This window comes from Saimiri boliviensis, chromosome 4, assembly GCF_048565385.1.
Source record: "Saimiri boliviensis isolate mSaiBol1 chromosome 4, mSaiBol1.pri, whole genome shotgun sequence".
NCBI classification, from domain to species: Eukaryota; Metazoa; Chordata; class Mammalia; order Primates; family Cebidae; genus Saimiri; species Saimiri boliviensis.
In genome coordinates, this window is record NC_133452.1 from 69,570,084 (window position 1) to 69,585,923 (window position 15,840).

The 15,840-nt window shown below is 40.5% G+C and overlaps 1 protein-coding gene and 1 pseudogene across 1 annotated transcript; one reads left to right on the forward strand and one right to left on the reverse strand.

Annotated features, from left to right (window-relative positions):
• The first annotated feature begins 7,552 nt into the window (after positions 1 to 7,552).
• Positions 7,553 to 8,170, forward strand: LOC101042640 (U1 small nuclear ribonucleoprotein C-like). Its single transcript, XM_039467862.2, has one exon. It carries the CDS (start codon positions 7,573 to 7,575, stop codon positions 8,101 to 8,103), a length of 531 nt encoding a protein of 176 aa, XP_039323796.1. The 5' UTR covers positions 7,553 to 7,572; the 3' UTR covers positions 8,104 to 8,170.
• Positions 8,171 to 11,969: 3,799 nt separating this feature from the next.
• On the reverse strand, positions 11,970 to 13,162 carry LOC104650590 (small ribosomal subunit protein uS3-like; annotated as a pseudogene).
• Positions 13,163 to 15,840: the final 2,678 nt, after the last annotated feature.

The window sequence follows — 15,840 nt, forward strand, 5'->3', positions numbered from 1 at the left end:
TCTGCTCAGCTTCCAGGGAGGCCTCGGGAATCTTATCATCACGGTGGAAGGTGAAGGGGGAGCTGACATGTCACAGGGAGAGAGCAGGAGCAAGGGAGAGAGAGAGGGAGAGAGAATGGAAGATGTGATTGGAGGGATCTTCCACAGTGATCAGCTCTGTGTCCTGTGGACAAATCACATGCTTTCTATGGAATTTAGTGTATTTTCTCTTTGTGTAAGTAGAAGGATCTGTCTTTTAGGTATAAATGTAACCTGCAACTCCAGGCTTTTGGAAGAGGACTCAAAGAGGACAAAAAATGAATAAAGTGAAAAGGGGCACCCAAACAACCCAACAATTAAAAACAACCCCATAGCCAAGCACAGTAGCATGCACCTGTAATTCCACCTACTCAGGAGGATAGTTTGAATCCAGGAGTTTGAGGCCACCCTGGGCAACGTAGTGAAACCCTCATTTCAAAAAAGATGCTAGGGCTAACAACATGTCCCATTTTCCCTTTTCACAAAGAAGCGGCATGAGTTTAAATCATATAAACTTTTCTCTGTTCTTAATTTAGATCAAGGATTGCTAATCAAAGGATTTAGAATCACAAAACAGGTATATATCCTGATAACCTCACCCTGACGTGGGAATACCACTACCCCAATACTTCTAGCGTTCTCTTAAGCCACTTTAGCTTCTTGCTTTGAAAAAGACCTGTGAGGCCTGAGGTAAGAGAAAAAGGACAATGTTTCTTCCTATGTTCTTTGACCAGAATGCCCTGAGAGTCCATCCTCTGGGCGGCACACTTTTTTCACTTCAGCTCCTGAAAATGACTTTATAAAGGAAAACTGATTAGTTTGGGTAAAGGGGTGATAGCGTCAGATTAAAAAGTCAGAAAAATAGGTTCAGGGAAGTAAGACCAAAAGAAAGATCTTGAGTTATTAGCCAGACTTTTACTAGAATGTGGAACTAGGTTTACAGTCTGTAATTAGGCAGTTGAGCTATTTTTTTCCAAAAGTGTAGCACCTGCCTCATGGGCCTCTTTGAACTTAGATTTGGGGTCTGTAAAGCTTTTCATTTTTTTTTTTTTTAAATCACTTTTTCTGAAGAACTCCATTCATAGTCCAATACTAGGAAGTAGGCCTAGCAGTTATTATTATTCTAATTTTTTTTAATGAGCCTCAGATAAGTTACTCATCCAGAGCCACATAGTTGGTTAATATAGGAGCCCTTGTTAGCATCTGAGTCTGACAGCTCAGCATTCTGCCCACCATTTCTCAACAGGAAAAAAATTTTGAAACTTAACCAGGCTGGCCACGGTGGCTCATGCCTATAATCCCAGCACTTTGGGAGGCCGAGGTGGGTGGATCACAAGGTCAAGAGATCCAGACCATCCTGGTCAACATGGTGAAACCCCATCTCTACCAAAAATACAAAAAATCAGCTGGGCATGGTGGTGCGTGCCTGTAATCTCAGCTACTCAGGAGGCTGAGGCAGGAGAATTGCCTGAACCCAGGAGGCAGAGGTTGCGGTGAGCCGAGATTGCACCATTGCACTCCAGCCTGGGTAACAAGAGTGAAACTCCATCACAAAATTTAAAAAAAAAAAAAAAACTTAACCAATAAATATCTATTGAGGACCTATTAGTAGCTCAGCACAGTAGGAAGGCCTGTGGAAGTATGCTATTTGCTGGTCCTTAATATGTTCAACATTGACACATACCTGCTTTGTTCCTTCTTGGCAGTATCAGTATAACATAGAAGTCATACATACTGTAGGCCCACAGTCTGGAATTACTTCCCGGTTCTAGCATTCTATGGGCACACTTCATTTTATTGTCCTTCACAGATATTGTGCTTTTTACAATAGAAAGTTTATGGCAACTCTGCACTGAGTACATCTATTGGTGCCATTTATCTGTTATGGTGATCTGTGATCAGTACTCTGTGGTGTTATTGCTGCACTTGTTTTGGGGCTCCATGAACCACATTCATATAAGTCAGCAAACGTAATCAATAAATGTGTGTGTTCTGACCGCTCTACTGATTGGGCAGTCCCCATCACTCCCCCCGTCCTTGGGCCTCCCTATTCCCTGAGACACAACAATGTTGAAATTAAGTCAGCCACACCCTACAATGTCCTCTAAGTGTAGGGTGAAAAGTGAAAGTGTTCAAGTGAAAAGTTGTAAATCTCTCACTTTATATGAAAAGCTAGAAATGGTAAGCTTCATGAAGAAGGCATATGGAAAGCCAAGGCAGGTCCGAAGCTTGGCCTCCCACACCAAATCATTAGCCAAGATGTGAATGCAAAGGAAAAGTTCTCTAAGAAAATTAAAAGTGTTATTCCTATGACCACACAAATGACAAGAAACCAGAACAGCCTTATTACTGATGCAGAGAAAATTTGAGTGGACTGGATAGAAAATCAAATTAGCCACAATATTCCCTTAAACCAAAGCCTAATCCAGAGCAAAGACCTAACTCTCTAATTCTGTGAAGGGTGAGAGAGGTGAGGAAGGTGCAGAACAAAAGTTTGAAGCTAGCAGAGGTTGGTTCATGAGATTTAAGGAAAGATGTGGTCTCCAAAACATAAAAGTGCAAGGTGAAGCAGCAAGTGCTGATGTTGAAGCTGCAGCAAGCTATCCAGAAGATCTAGCTAAGATTGTTGATGAAGGTAGCTATACTTAACAATAAATTTTCTATGTAGGTAAAGCAGCCTTCTACTGGAAGAAGATGCCATCTAGAACTTTCATAGCTAGAGAGAAATCAGTGCCTGGCTTCAAACTTTAAATGACAAGCTGACTCTCTTATTTAGGGGTTAATGCATTGACCATTCTGAAAATCCTAGGGCCTTTAAGAATTACGTTAAATCTCGGCTGGGCGCGGTGGCTCAAGCCTGTAATCCCAGCACTTTGGGAGGCCAAGGCGGGTGGATCACGAGGTCAAGAGATCGAGACCGTCCTGGTCAACATGGTGAAACCCCATCTTTACTAAAAATACAAAAAATTAGCTAGGAATGGTGGCGCATGCCTGTAATCCCAGCTACTCAGGAGGCTGAGGCAGGAGAATCGCCCGGACCCAGGAGGCGGAGGTTGCGGTGAGCTGAGATCGTGCCATTGCACTCCAGCCTGTGTAACAAGAGCGAAACTCCATCTCAAAAAAAAAAAAGAATTATGTTAAATCTACTCTGCCTGTGCTCTATAAATTAAACAATAAAGCTTGGATTACTGCACGTTTATTTACAACATAGTTTACTGAATATTTTCAGCCCATGTTGAGACCTACTGCACAGAAAAAAAAAAAATTTGTTTTAAAATATTAGTGCACATTGACAATGTACCTGGCCACCCAAGAGCTCTGATGAAGATGTATAAGGAGATTAATGTTTTCATGCTTGCTAACACAACATCTATTCTGTAGCCCATGGATCACACAGTTAATTTTGACTTTCAAGTCTTATTATTTAAGAATTATATTTCTTAAGGCTATAGCTGCCATAGGTAGTGATTCCTCTGATGGATCTCAGCAGTATAAATTGAAAATCTTCTGTAAAGGATTCATTGTTTGTCATAGCCATTAAGAATATTTGTAGGCTGGGCATGGTGGCTCACATCTGTAATCCCAGCACTTTCAGAAGCCAGGGCGGATGAATCACTTGAGCACAGAAGTTCGAGACCAGCCTGAGCAAAATGGTGAAACCCCATCTCCACAAAAAATACAATTAGCTGGTCATGGTGGCATGTGCCAGTCCCAGCTACTCAAAACTGAGGCAGGAGAAACATTTGAGCCCAGCAGGCAGAGGCTGCAGTGAGCTGGGATTGTGCTACTGCACTCTAGCCTGAGCAATAGAGCAAGACTCCATCCACCCCCGTCCCTCCTCCCCCGCTGGTGTGGTGGCTCATGCCTGTAATCCCAGTACATTGGGAGACTGAGGCAGGCAGATTACAAGGTCAGGAGTTCAAGATCAGCCTGACCAACATGGTAGAACCCTGTCTTTTAAAAAAAATTTTTTAAATAAAAATAAAAGAGTAAAACCTAAAGTGTTTTTTAAAAATTGTAATTCATGAGAGGAGGCCAAAATATCAACATTAACAGGAGTTTGGAAAAAGTTGATTCCAACAGTCATATATAACTTTGAGGGGTTCAAGACTTCAGTAGAGGAAGTAAATGCAGGTGTGTTGGAACTAGTAAGAGAACTAGAAGCGTAGCTTAAAAATGGGACTGAATTGTTGCAACTCAAGATCAGACTTGAACAGATAAGGAGTTGCCTCTTAAAAATGCACAAAGAAAGTGGTTTCTTGCGATGGAATCTATTCCTGGTGAAACGACGCTGTGAACGTTGTTTAAATGACAGCAAAGGAATTACAATACTACATAAACTTAGTTGATAAAGTATTGGCAAGGCCTGAGAAGATTGACTCCAGTTTTTAAAGGAGTTCTACTGTGAGTAAAATGCTGTCAAATAGCATAGAATGCTACAGAAAAATGTTTTGTGAACAGAAGAGTTCACTGATGCAGCAAGCTTCACAATTGTCTTTTATTTATTTATTTATTTATTTTTGAGGGAGAAATTTTGACACACCTCTCATAGTAACTGATAGAAAAAAGCAGACAAAAAGATCAGTAAGAATATAAAATATTTAACCACATAATTAACAAACTCACTGTACCTGCAAATGTATAATAATAAACACATACATTTCTAATTAGAACACTTCAGCAAGTTTACTGTGAATAAAGCAAATTGTAAGTTGTCTTAGTTTTTAAAGATTACCACAGCCACCCCAACCTTCAGCAACCATGACCCTGATTAGTCAGCAGCCATTAACATCAAGGCAAAAATCTCCACTAGCAAAAAGATTATGATCCACTGAAGGGTCAGGTGATCATTAGAATGTTTAATAAGGTATTTTTTGGCCAGGTGCCGTGGCTCACATCTGTAAGCCCACCACTTTGGGAGGCGGAGGTGAGCAGATCATCTGAGAACAGGAGTTCAAGACCAGCCTGGCCAACATGGTGAACTCCCATCTCTACTAACAATACAAAAATTAGCTGGGTATGGTGGCACACGCTTGTAATCCTAGCTACTCAGGAGGTTGAGGCAGGAGAATTGCTTGACCCTGGGAAACCAAGGTTGCAGTAAGATGAGATCATGCCACTGCACTCCAGCCTGAGTGACAGAGTGAGACTCTGTCTCAAAAAAAATAATAATAGGCCGGGCGCGGTGGCTCAAGCCTGTAATCCCAGCACTTTGGGAGGCCGAGGCGGGTGGATCACGAGGTCAAGAGATCGAGACCATCCTGGTCAACATGGTGAAACCCCGTCTCTACTAAAAATACAAAAAATTAGCTGGGCATGGTGGCGCGTGCCTGTAATCCCAACTACTCAGGAGGCTGAGGCAGGAGAATTGCCTGAACCCAGGAGGCGGAGGTTGCGGTGAGCCGAGATCGCGCCATTGCACTCCAGCCTGGGTAACAAGAGCGAAATTCCGTCTCAAAAAAAAAAAAATAATAATAATAATAATAATAATAAAATAAATTGTTTTTTGTTTTTCAAGACACAGTCTTGCTCTGTCACCAGGCTGGAGTGCAGTGGTGCGATCTCAGCTCATCGAAACCTCTGCCTCCCAGGTTCAAAGGATTCTCCTGCCTCACTCTCCCCAGCAGCTGGGATTACAGGCGCCTGCCACCATGCCTGACTAATTTTTGTATTTTTAGTAGAGACAGGGTTTCACCATGTTGGCCAAGATTGTCTGGATCTCTTGATCTGGTGATCCACCCTCCTCGGACTCCCAAAGTGCAGGGATTACAGGCATAATCCACTACGTCCAGCCTAAAATATTTTTTATTTAAGGTACATACATTGTTTTTTAGACATAATGTCCTTCCACACTTAATAGACTATAATATACTGTAAGCATAACTTTTATGTGCACTAAGAAACCAAAAAAAATTGTGTGGCTTGTTTTGTTGCAATATTTGCTTTATTGGGTGATATGGAAATGAACCCACAATGTCGCCAAGGTGTGTTCACACCTGTGTGGACTTGGGCTTGTTATTTAACCTCTCTCAGCCTAAGTTTTCTCATCCATAAAAAGAACATCATAGTAAAACCTCCTTAGGATGCTTATTAATAGGACTAAATAAAATGTGTACATGTAATTATTTTTAACTATGCTAACATTTCAGGTAGATGAATTAGATTTTTACATAGGTAGATCAAGAATTTATTACCCAGGAGTGGAATAAGGATTTCTGTTTTCAATAAAAGACTAATGAGATTAAATGTGTTTCTACTGGCTTCACAATTTATGAGGAAAAGTAGCATTACATAAAATAAAATCCTAGATAAAAAGTGGTATCACTAGCTTACCAAATTTAAGTATTGGTTTTATCATAACTTTATTAAATCATGGCTTTCACATTAAGGAAAACTTTTAAATTAGCACATCCAAGGCCCTAGCAATAAGAACCTGATCTTCTAGCTTCCAGTGTTGTCACGAATTGTCTCTTCTTTAAAAAACAGTTCCTGTAAGACCATTTAAACCTTTCACTATGCTCAAAATGCCTTGATTTCCCCCCTTCTGTCACATTAGAAAGAGGGAGAAAATCGGCCAACAAACATGAAAAAAAGCTTATCACTGGTCATCAGAGAAATGTAAATCAAAGCCACAATAAGATACCATCTCACGCCAGTTAGAATGACGATTATTAAAAAGTGAGGAAACAACAGATGCTGGAGAGGATGTGGAGAAATGGGAATGCTTTTACACTGTTGGTGGGAGTGTAAGTTAGTTCAACCATTGTGGAAGACAGTGTGGTGATTCCTCAAGGATCTAGAACCGGAAATACCATTTGACCCAGCAATTCCATTATTGGGTATATACCCAAAGGATTAGTAATTATTTTACTATAAAGACACATGCACATATATGCTTATTGCAGCACTTTCCACAATAGCAAAGATTTGGAACCAACCCAAATGCCCAACAATGACAGACTGGGTAAAGAAAATGTGGCACATATACACCATGGAATACCATGCAGCCATAAAAAAAGACGATTCATGTCCTTTGCAGGGACATGTATGAAGCTGGAAACCATCATTCTCAGCAAACTAACACAAAAACAGAAAGCCAAACACATGTTCTCACTCATACGTGGGAGTTGAACAATGAGAACACATGCACACAGGGAGGGGAACATCACACATTGGGGCCTGTAGCGGGCAGGAGGGATAGCATTAGGAGAAATATCCAATGTAGATGATGGGTTGATGGATGCAGCAAACCACCATGGCATGTGTATACCTATGTAATAAACCTGCATGTTCTGCATATGTATCCCAGAACTTAAAAGTATAATTTAAAAAAAAATTTTTTTAAGGAGAAAGAAAGAAAAATATAAAGGCCTTTTCACCATTTTTATGTATTCCCACTTAACCACTGCTTTAATAATTCACATAAAAATTATAGGACGTGAGGGCTCTGGAAGTCTTTACACTAGTCTCCCAGGGTTCCTCAGTGTCTGTGCTGGCTGTGTGTGTTATTTCTGGGCATCACAGAATGGGGTGGCCAAGGGACTGCAGAGCAACATGCCCAAGTTTTATTGTGACTACTGCAATACATACCTCACCCATGACTCTCCATCTGTGGGAAACACACACTGCAGTGATAGGAAACACAAAGAGAATGTGAAAGACTACTATCAGAAATGGATGGAAGAGCGGGCTCAGAGCCTGATTGACAAAACAACGGCTGCATTTCAACAAGGAAAGATATCTCCTACTCCACTGTCTGCTCCTCCTCCTTCCGGGACGATGATATCACCTTCCCCCAGTCTTCTGGGTCCTCCTCATCCTGGCATGATGCCAGCACCCCATATGGGGGGCCTTCTCATAATGCCAGTGATGGGTCCCCCTTCTCCTGAGATGATACTAGTGGGACCTGCTCCTGGAATGAGGCCACCCATGGGAGGCCATGTGCCAATGATGCCTGGGCCCCCAATGATAAGACCTCCTGCCCGTCCCATGATCTTGCCCACTCGGCCCAGAATGACTCAAAGGCCTCATTGTATCAGTTTTATATTACCTGTTCTTCTTCATCAGGAGATCGTGCTGCTGTGATGCTGCGTTTTCTAAACAGCATAAAGAAGACTTGGTCCCCTGTCCTATCAAAGAGAACAGCTTCGGAGGGGAGAAGTGGGACAAAAAAGATGCAGTTTTCATTTGTATTGGGAAATGTGAAAATAAAATTGTCAACTCTTTAAAAAAAAAAAAAGTACTTCTAAGTTTAATTGCAAAAATGTGTCTAAGTTGCTATTTTTTTTTCTTTTTTTTTCTTTTTTTTTTAAACAGCGTCTTGCTCTGTCACCCAGGCTGAAGTGCAGTGGCACAATAATAGCTCACTGCAACCTCAAACTCCTGGACTCAAGGAACCCTCCTGCCTCAGATCTTAGTAGCTAGGGCCACAGGTTCATGCCACTGAGCCTGGCTAATTTATTTTTATTTTTATTTTATGTATTTATTTATTTATTCATTCATTTATTTAAGAAAGAGTCTCTCTCTGTTGCCCAGGCTAGAGTGCAATGGAATAATTTAAATTTACAGAAAAGTTACAAAGATAGCACAGAGAGTGCCTGTATGTCTTTTATTCAGTTTCCCCTAATATTAACATCTTATATAATTATGGCACATTTGTCTAAATTGAGAGGCTGTTATTGGTTCATGACTATTAATTAATTTGCACAATTTATTCAGATTTCACCAATTTTTTTCTATGTATTTTTTCCTGTTCCCGGATCCCACCCAGGATGCTACATTACATTTAGCCATTAAGTCTCCTTATTCCCCTCTGGTCTGTGATAGTTTCTCAGTCTTGTTTTTGATGACCTGGACAGTTTTAAAGAGTACTGGTCAGATATTTTGTATAATGTCCCTAAATTTGGGTTTGTCTGATGATGTTTTTTCTCATGACTAGTTATAGGGTTATAGACCTTTAAGAGGAAGACCACAGAGGTAAAGTCCTCTTGTTATCATATGATGTCAGGGATACATATTAGTGAGATTACTTATCCCTGTGGATGCTAACCTTGATCATTTTGTTAAGGTAGTGTGTGCCAGGTGTCTCTGCTCTAAAGTTACTATTTTTCCCCTTTACATAATCTATTGTTTGAAAGTGAGACACTAAATTCAGCCCATACTCAAGCGGGGAAGCTCTAAGTTCCATCTCTGGATGGGAAACTGTTTACATGTATTATCTGGAAATCTTTAGTAAGGAAGATTAATCTTTTAAATATTTATTTATTTATCTATTCATATATTTACATATGTATGTCAGCATAGATCCAGGTATATTTATTTTATTATTTGAGTTAAAGTACTATACTATTTTGTTGTTATGATGGTTAGTTTTTTTTTTTTTTTTTTTTTTGAGACGGAGTTTCGCTCTTGTTACCCAGGCTGGAGTGCAATGGCGCGATCTCGGCTCACCACAACCTCCGCCTCCTGGGTTCAGGCAATTCTCCTGCCTCAGCCTCCTGAGTAGCTGGGATTACAGGCACGTGCCACCATGCCCAGCTAATTTTTTGTATTTTTAGTAGAGACGGGGTTTCACCATGTTGACCAGGTTGGTCTTGATCTCTTGACCTCTTGATCCACCCGCCTCAGCCTCCCAAAGTGCTGGGATTACAGGCTTGAGCCACCGCGCCCGGCTATGATGGTTAATTTTATGAGTCAACTTGACTAGGCTAAGGATGCCCAGATAATTGGTAAAACATTATTGCTTGGTATGGCTATGAAGTTGTTTCTCCTGGAAGAGAAAAAGGACATAGTAGGAAGATATTTGAATCAGTCAACTGAGTAAAGAAGATAGCCCTCACCAATATGGTGGGCATCATCTAAACTGCTGCATGATTAAACAGATCAAAAAGACAGAGGAAGGGTCAATTCACTCTCTCTTCTGGAGTCTGGACATCCATCTCCTCCTGCCCTTGGACAACAGTGCTCCTGGTTGTCAAGTCCTCAGACTTGGACTGGAACTACATCACTGAGTTTTCTGGATCTCCAGTTTGAAGACGGCAGGCTAGGCTGTGGGATTTCTTAGCCTCTGTAATCAAGTGAGCCAATTATATATATAAATTCCTGTTGGTTCTGCTTCTCTAGAGAACCCTAATATAGTTGTTCATTATCATGTGGTTGTTCCCATTATCATTTTAATGTCTTGATATATATTCTTTCACTTATTTCTTCTTGCTTAGATATAAACATAAATAAGCACGCAGGCATATAAATATGTTTGTGTATGTACTTACTCTACAGAAGAAATTTGATCTGGGAGTTAAGCCTGATAAAGATTGTTTTAGAAGCACCCTCAAGTAACTCTAAAGTACAGTCAAGATTAAGGACCACCAACCATCCTAAGCCAATTATGGTCGTTCTCATCAGGGCTGTCCTAGTTGTGTGGGGCCCCAGACACATTTTTTTTGTTGTTGTTGTTTTTTGGTGCAAAACCTCTAACTATGTAAACAAAGGAAATAAAGAATGAGCTAGAATGAAATTAAAGCTGAAAGTTCATGATGAAGAGAATAAGAGCATAAAAACTTCAGTTACAATGCAATGCACAGACTATGAAGCAGACAGCAAATACACAGAATGGAGAATTAGTATAGGTGAGTTGGAACAGGAAACACACAAAAAGAAATATGCCTCAATTCCAGACAGTTCTCTAGTTACAATTCTAGTGCCAATCCACGTTTCTTTTTACAATGAACTCTAAATTTATGAAAGTAACTTTGCAACCAAAAAAGTTCAATTATAGTATATAGATGTGAAAGAAAGAATGAATGAAAACAAGAAAGAGAATTGACCAATGCTGCAGGGATAAATAATGTAATGAAAGAAGTTAGCGGAGTATCCAGTTTATAGCCAGGAGGTGAGATCCACTCTGAGCTTTAGTTTGAAAAGTACATCAGGCCGGGTGCGGTGGCTCAAGCCTGTAATCCCAGCACTTTGGGAGGCCGAGGCGGGTGGATCACAAGGTCAAAAGATCGAGACCATCCCGGTCAACATGGTGAAACCCCGTCTCTACTAAAAATACAAAAAATTAGCTGGTCATGGTGGTGCGTGCCTGTAATCCCAGCTACTCAGGAGGCTGAGGCAGGAGAATTGCCTGAACCCAGGAGGCGGAAGTTGCAGTGAGCCGAGATCGCGCCATTGCACTCTGGCCTGGGTAACAAGAGCGAAAAAGCGAAACTCCGTCTCAAAAAAAAAAAAAGAAAGAAAAAAGAAAAGAAAAGTACATCAAAATCAATCATTTCAAGACCACTAGACACAGATGGACTTCCCCAGAGTTTGTAGATCTGGTCTTTATTTTTGTAGACTCAGAAACAGGAGCTGCCAGATTACTAAGTCTACTCTACCTCTTGGGTGTAAATACATTGATCAGGCTCATAGAAACTCATATATTAAAAACCTAACCAGGTGCAGTGGCTCACAGCTGTAAATTCCAACACTTTTGGAGGCTGAAGCAGGAGGATCACTTGAACTCAGGAGTTTGAGACCAGCCTGAGCAGCAGAGTAAGACCCTGTCTGTATTTAAAAAAAGAAAAGAAAAAGAAAAACACCCTGCAAAAAACCTAATATATAATCTGTTGCCATGGGATTAGAGTTTTTAAAAAAAAGAATATTAATTAATTTATTTATAAAGATAATTGACAATTAATGTGGGAATCCAAATTATTATTGAAAGATTGCTTCATAAGTATAAAATTAGGTCAATAGAAGTTGGTTGAAGTTAGTGCTATCAAGTTATAACAATCAGATGCATCCACTTCTAAGAACATACTTGCTGAAGAGCCACGATACTTAAGTCTGTGGGCTACAGCTGATGACCAATCTGAAGATACTGTAGTAGTCAAAAATAATAGTCCCCAAAGAGGTCCTCATCCTAATCCCCAGAACCTGTGAATATGTTATGTTACATGGCAGGGAGGACTTAAGGTTGCAGATGGAATTTAGGTTGCTAGTGAGCTGAATTTAAAATAAGAAAATTATCCTAGATTATCCAGGTATGCCCAGGGTAGTAATTACAAGGGTACTTTAAATGTGAAAAAGGAGGTACAATTTAGAGTGATGCAATGTGGGAAAGACTCAACTGGCCATGACTGGCTTTGAAGATGAAGGGGGCCATGAGCCAAGAAATGTAGGAACCTATATAAGCTGGAAAAGGCAAGAATATAGATTATCCTCTAGATTCTTGAGAGAGGAATACAGCCCTGTTGACACCTTAATTTTAGCCTAGTGAGACCCATCTATGACTTATGTACTTTTTTCTGTCTTTGTACAAGATTTTATTAAAGTTATCTAAGAGCAACATCCAGACTCCAGACACAGCTGCCAAGGAGACCCCATTATGCTATGGTGACTGGCTGGGGCATGGCAGGTGGCTCTAGCTTCCTACCCTTCTGTTCTGAGATAAGAGTGGTGGGGAGTATCTCATCTTTGGGTTCCACGATGCTCATGTGGTTGGACAGGGGCTTACTAGAGCTAATCTTACCAGGTTCCCAGGGCAGCAAGATCTTCATCTTGATGCCCAGAACACCCTGTTGGAGCAGCACATGGCACACAGTGATGTCAACATAGTATTAATAGGGTCCCTGCTGTGGATCATCAGGCCATCCACAAACTTCATGGACTTAGCCCTCTGTCCTCAGAGTTTCCCAGACACCATGACCTTGAAGCTTTTGACCCCACTCTCCATGGTGAACTGCAGCACCCCATAGCAGGCCCTCTGCACAGCAAACCCTCCTAGGAGTTCATAACACTAAGACTCTGCCTGGGCAATGGCACACAGATCTCTTGTGGTCACCTTTTCAGCATAAAGTTCTACTCTCCCCTCTGGAAAGCCAAACCTCTTCTGAACTACAGCAGTCAATTCCCAAATCTGCCAGCCCTTCTCACCAAGAACATTCTGTGTTCTGGTGGCTAAGATAATGACTTCTGTCCTAGTTGATGTAACTCAGACCTCAACTCCAGAGTAGCCATCTTCAGCCAGCTTCTGAGTAGAAATTCATTCAGTTCAGCTTTGAAGATGCCATCAGTGACAAACTTCCTCTTCTCGGAAAACTGCACCACCATCTTGCTGTGGCACCCCAGTGAAAGGAAAGGATGACAGGCAGGACTGCTGACCTCCAGAACTGTAAAATAAGGTAATTTGTTACATCAACAATGGGAAATGAACACCAACATCCTGCCAAAATTTGATATTTCTTACCTCTATTTATGGATTCCATAAATTTTCCTTCCTTAATACCATCTTTTAAAGGAAACTAATATAATAACTTGCTGTAAATAAGTTATTTACAGACGACTGCTCAGACAATAGGATTGCAGAGCTCTGGCTCTAAGTTTTCTTATTGATACATTTTGTTCTCTGAAAGGCCATTCTAGACTAACCAAAAACGAGAGGTGAATTCTGGAATCCCCCCAAATGTCTGGGGACACCAACTCTAGGCATATACAGGACAGAACAAAACTCTAATGGCATGAATAGGCTGGCACATTGTAACCCAACATATTTGATTATTGTTCCCTCAGAATACAACTGCATTACAGTGTCAAGGGCTTGTATTAAAAGACAGAGCACGTTCCTCTTTGTATCATGCTAGATACAAAGAGATCTTCCTCATCTCTGACAACAGAGTTCTTTATAGTCCATGCTATAGAGTCTAGATTTGTTCTAAATGTTAAAAACAGTTATTGAGGCCGGGCGCGGTGGCTCAAGCCTGTAATCCCAGCACTTTGGGAGGCCGAGGCGGGTGGATCACGAGGTCGAGAGATCGAGACCATCCTGGTCAACATGGTGAAACCCCGTCTCTACTAAAAATACAAAAAATTAGCTGGGCATGGTGGCACGTGCCTGTAATCCCGGCTACTCAGGAGGCTGAGGCAGGAGAATTGCCTGAACCCAGGAGGCGGAGGTTGCGGTGAGCCGAGATCGCGCCATTGCACTCCAGCCTGGGTAACAAGAGCGAAACTCCGTCTCACAAAAAAAAAAAAAAAAAAAAAAAAAAAACAGTTATTGGATTCTCACCATGTATCAGGCACTATTCTAATTTCATTTAAGTTCATTTAAACTTCACCACAACCCCATGACTTACCTATAGTTATCCCTGTTTCACAGATGAAGAAACCGAGGCTCAGAGTGACTAAGTAGTTTGACCAGGGTTAGATAACTGGTAAGTGGCAGAGCTATTATTTGAACCTCGCCAGTCTAGAGACTGAGTTCTCAATTAATACACTTTATATTAGGGTTTGAATATGTCCCTCAAAGTTTATATGTTAAAAACTTGATCCCCAATGTCATGATGTTAAGAGGTGGGGCCTAATGAGAAGTGATTAGGCCATGAGGCTTCTGCCTTCATGAATGGATTAATGCTGTTATCCTGGGAATGGGTTTCTTATAAAAGGATGAGTTTAGCCCCATCTTGCACTCTCTTGCGTTCTCTCTCTCTCTCTCTCTCTCTCTCTCTCTCTCTCTCTCTCTCTCTTTCTCTCTCTCCTTCTCTTTGTCCTTCTGCCATGGATGATGTAGCCCTCACCAGATGCCAACTCCTCAGATCTTGGACTTCCCAGAATCAAGAACCCATGACCTAATAAATTTCTGTTCATTATGTGAAAGTTGTCAGGATCAAAGTGGAGTCACTTGGGTTAAAAAATAAAAATAAAAAAATAGAACCAAAAAGGACCATGAAGGAAGGATTCTCAAATAAATGCCTGGTAACAAAAACAATCACAAAAGATGCTGCAAAAACCGTAACATTGCACAAACACCACAGCAACCTTGCACACGAAGCAGTATTTCTGCGAAGATATCTGCCCAGCAACTGCCTGTCTAACCCTGGACTGGTGTCACCCTTGTAATTGATCCTTGTCGCCATGGCTAAATTATTTCAAAACAATTACGTAATCCTTCTTATTTTTCCTTTAAAAACCTTTGTGTTCCTTTACCTCCCTAAATGCCATGTAGTTTACTAAGGGTGCACATACTCCTATTCCCATGCTCTGTCCTTGAAAAAGATCATTTTCTTTTAGGGAGCCTCTCTCTGTTTGTTATCTAGGTTGACAATTGTAAATTACCCAGTCTGTACTATTCTCTTATAGCACAAAACAAAGACACTTTTCCATAGTTTAGACCTGTATTCATCTTTAACAAATACAGGTATCCTGGAACTAAAATAAAGGGAAGTGCAGGGGATGACTAAATAAAGAGGATGTTTTTTCACAATAAGAACTATTAATACCAAAGTAAAGTAATTATGATAATAATTTAATGAAAATGAGAGGCTATCGCCAATAATTGTGTTTGAGAAGAAAAACTTGTGCTACAAACTTGGAATAATGTGCTTATAGTAGTTTAGTCATAGTAGTTTTCTTGAAGCTGTCTAGTTGGGTAAAAAAGTTATTGCACTGTGAATCAAAAGAATCCGATTCTAATCGCTCTTGCCACTACTTAACCAAGTGAGCTTGGTAAAACCACTAACCTTCTAGGCCCTAGTTTCCTAGAAATAGTATTCATTCTGCTGGAGAAAAGCACTGTAAGAAGAAAAGGGATAAATGCTTTCTTGTCACAGGAGAGTAAATACTAGCATCAAGAATTTGTTGACATTTTAAAATAACTAAAAGAGTATAATTGGATTGTTTGTAACACAAAAAATAAATGCCTGAGATGATGGATACCCATTTATTCTGATGTAATTATGACTCATTGCATGCCTGTATCAAAATATCTCATGTATCCCATAAAATATATATACCTACTATGTAGCCACAAAAAAATTTTTTTTTAATTTAAAAAAGAATTTA

Coding starts and splice junctions, on each gene's coding strand:
- LOC101042640 (XM_039467862.2), top strand. CDS start 7,573: ATGCCCAAGTTTTATTGTGACTACTGCAATACATACCTCACCCATGAC.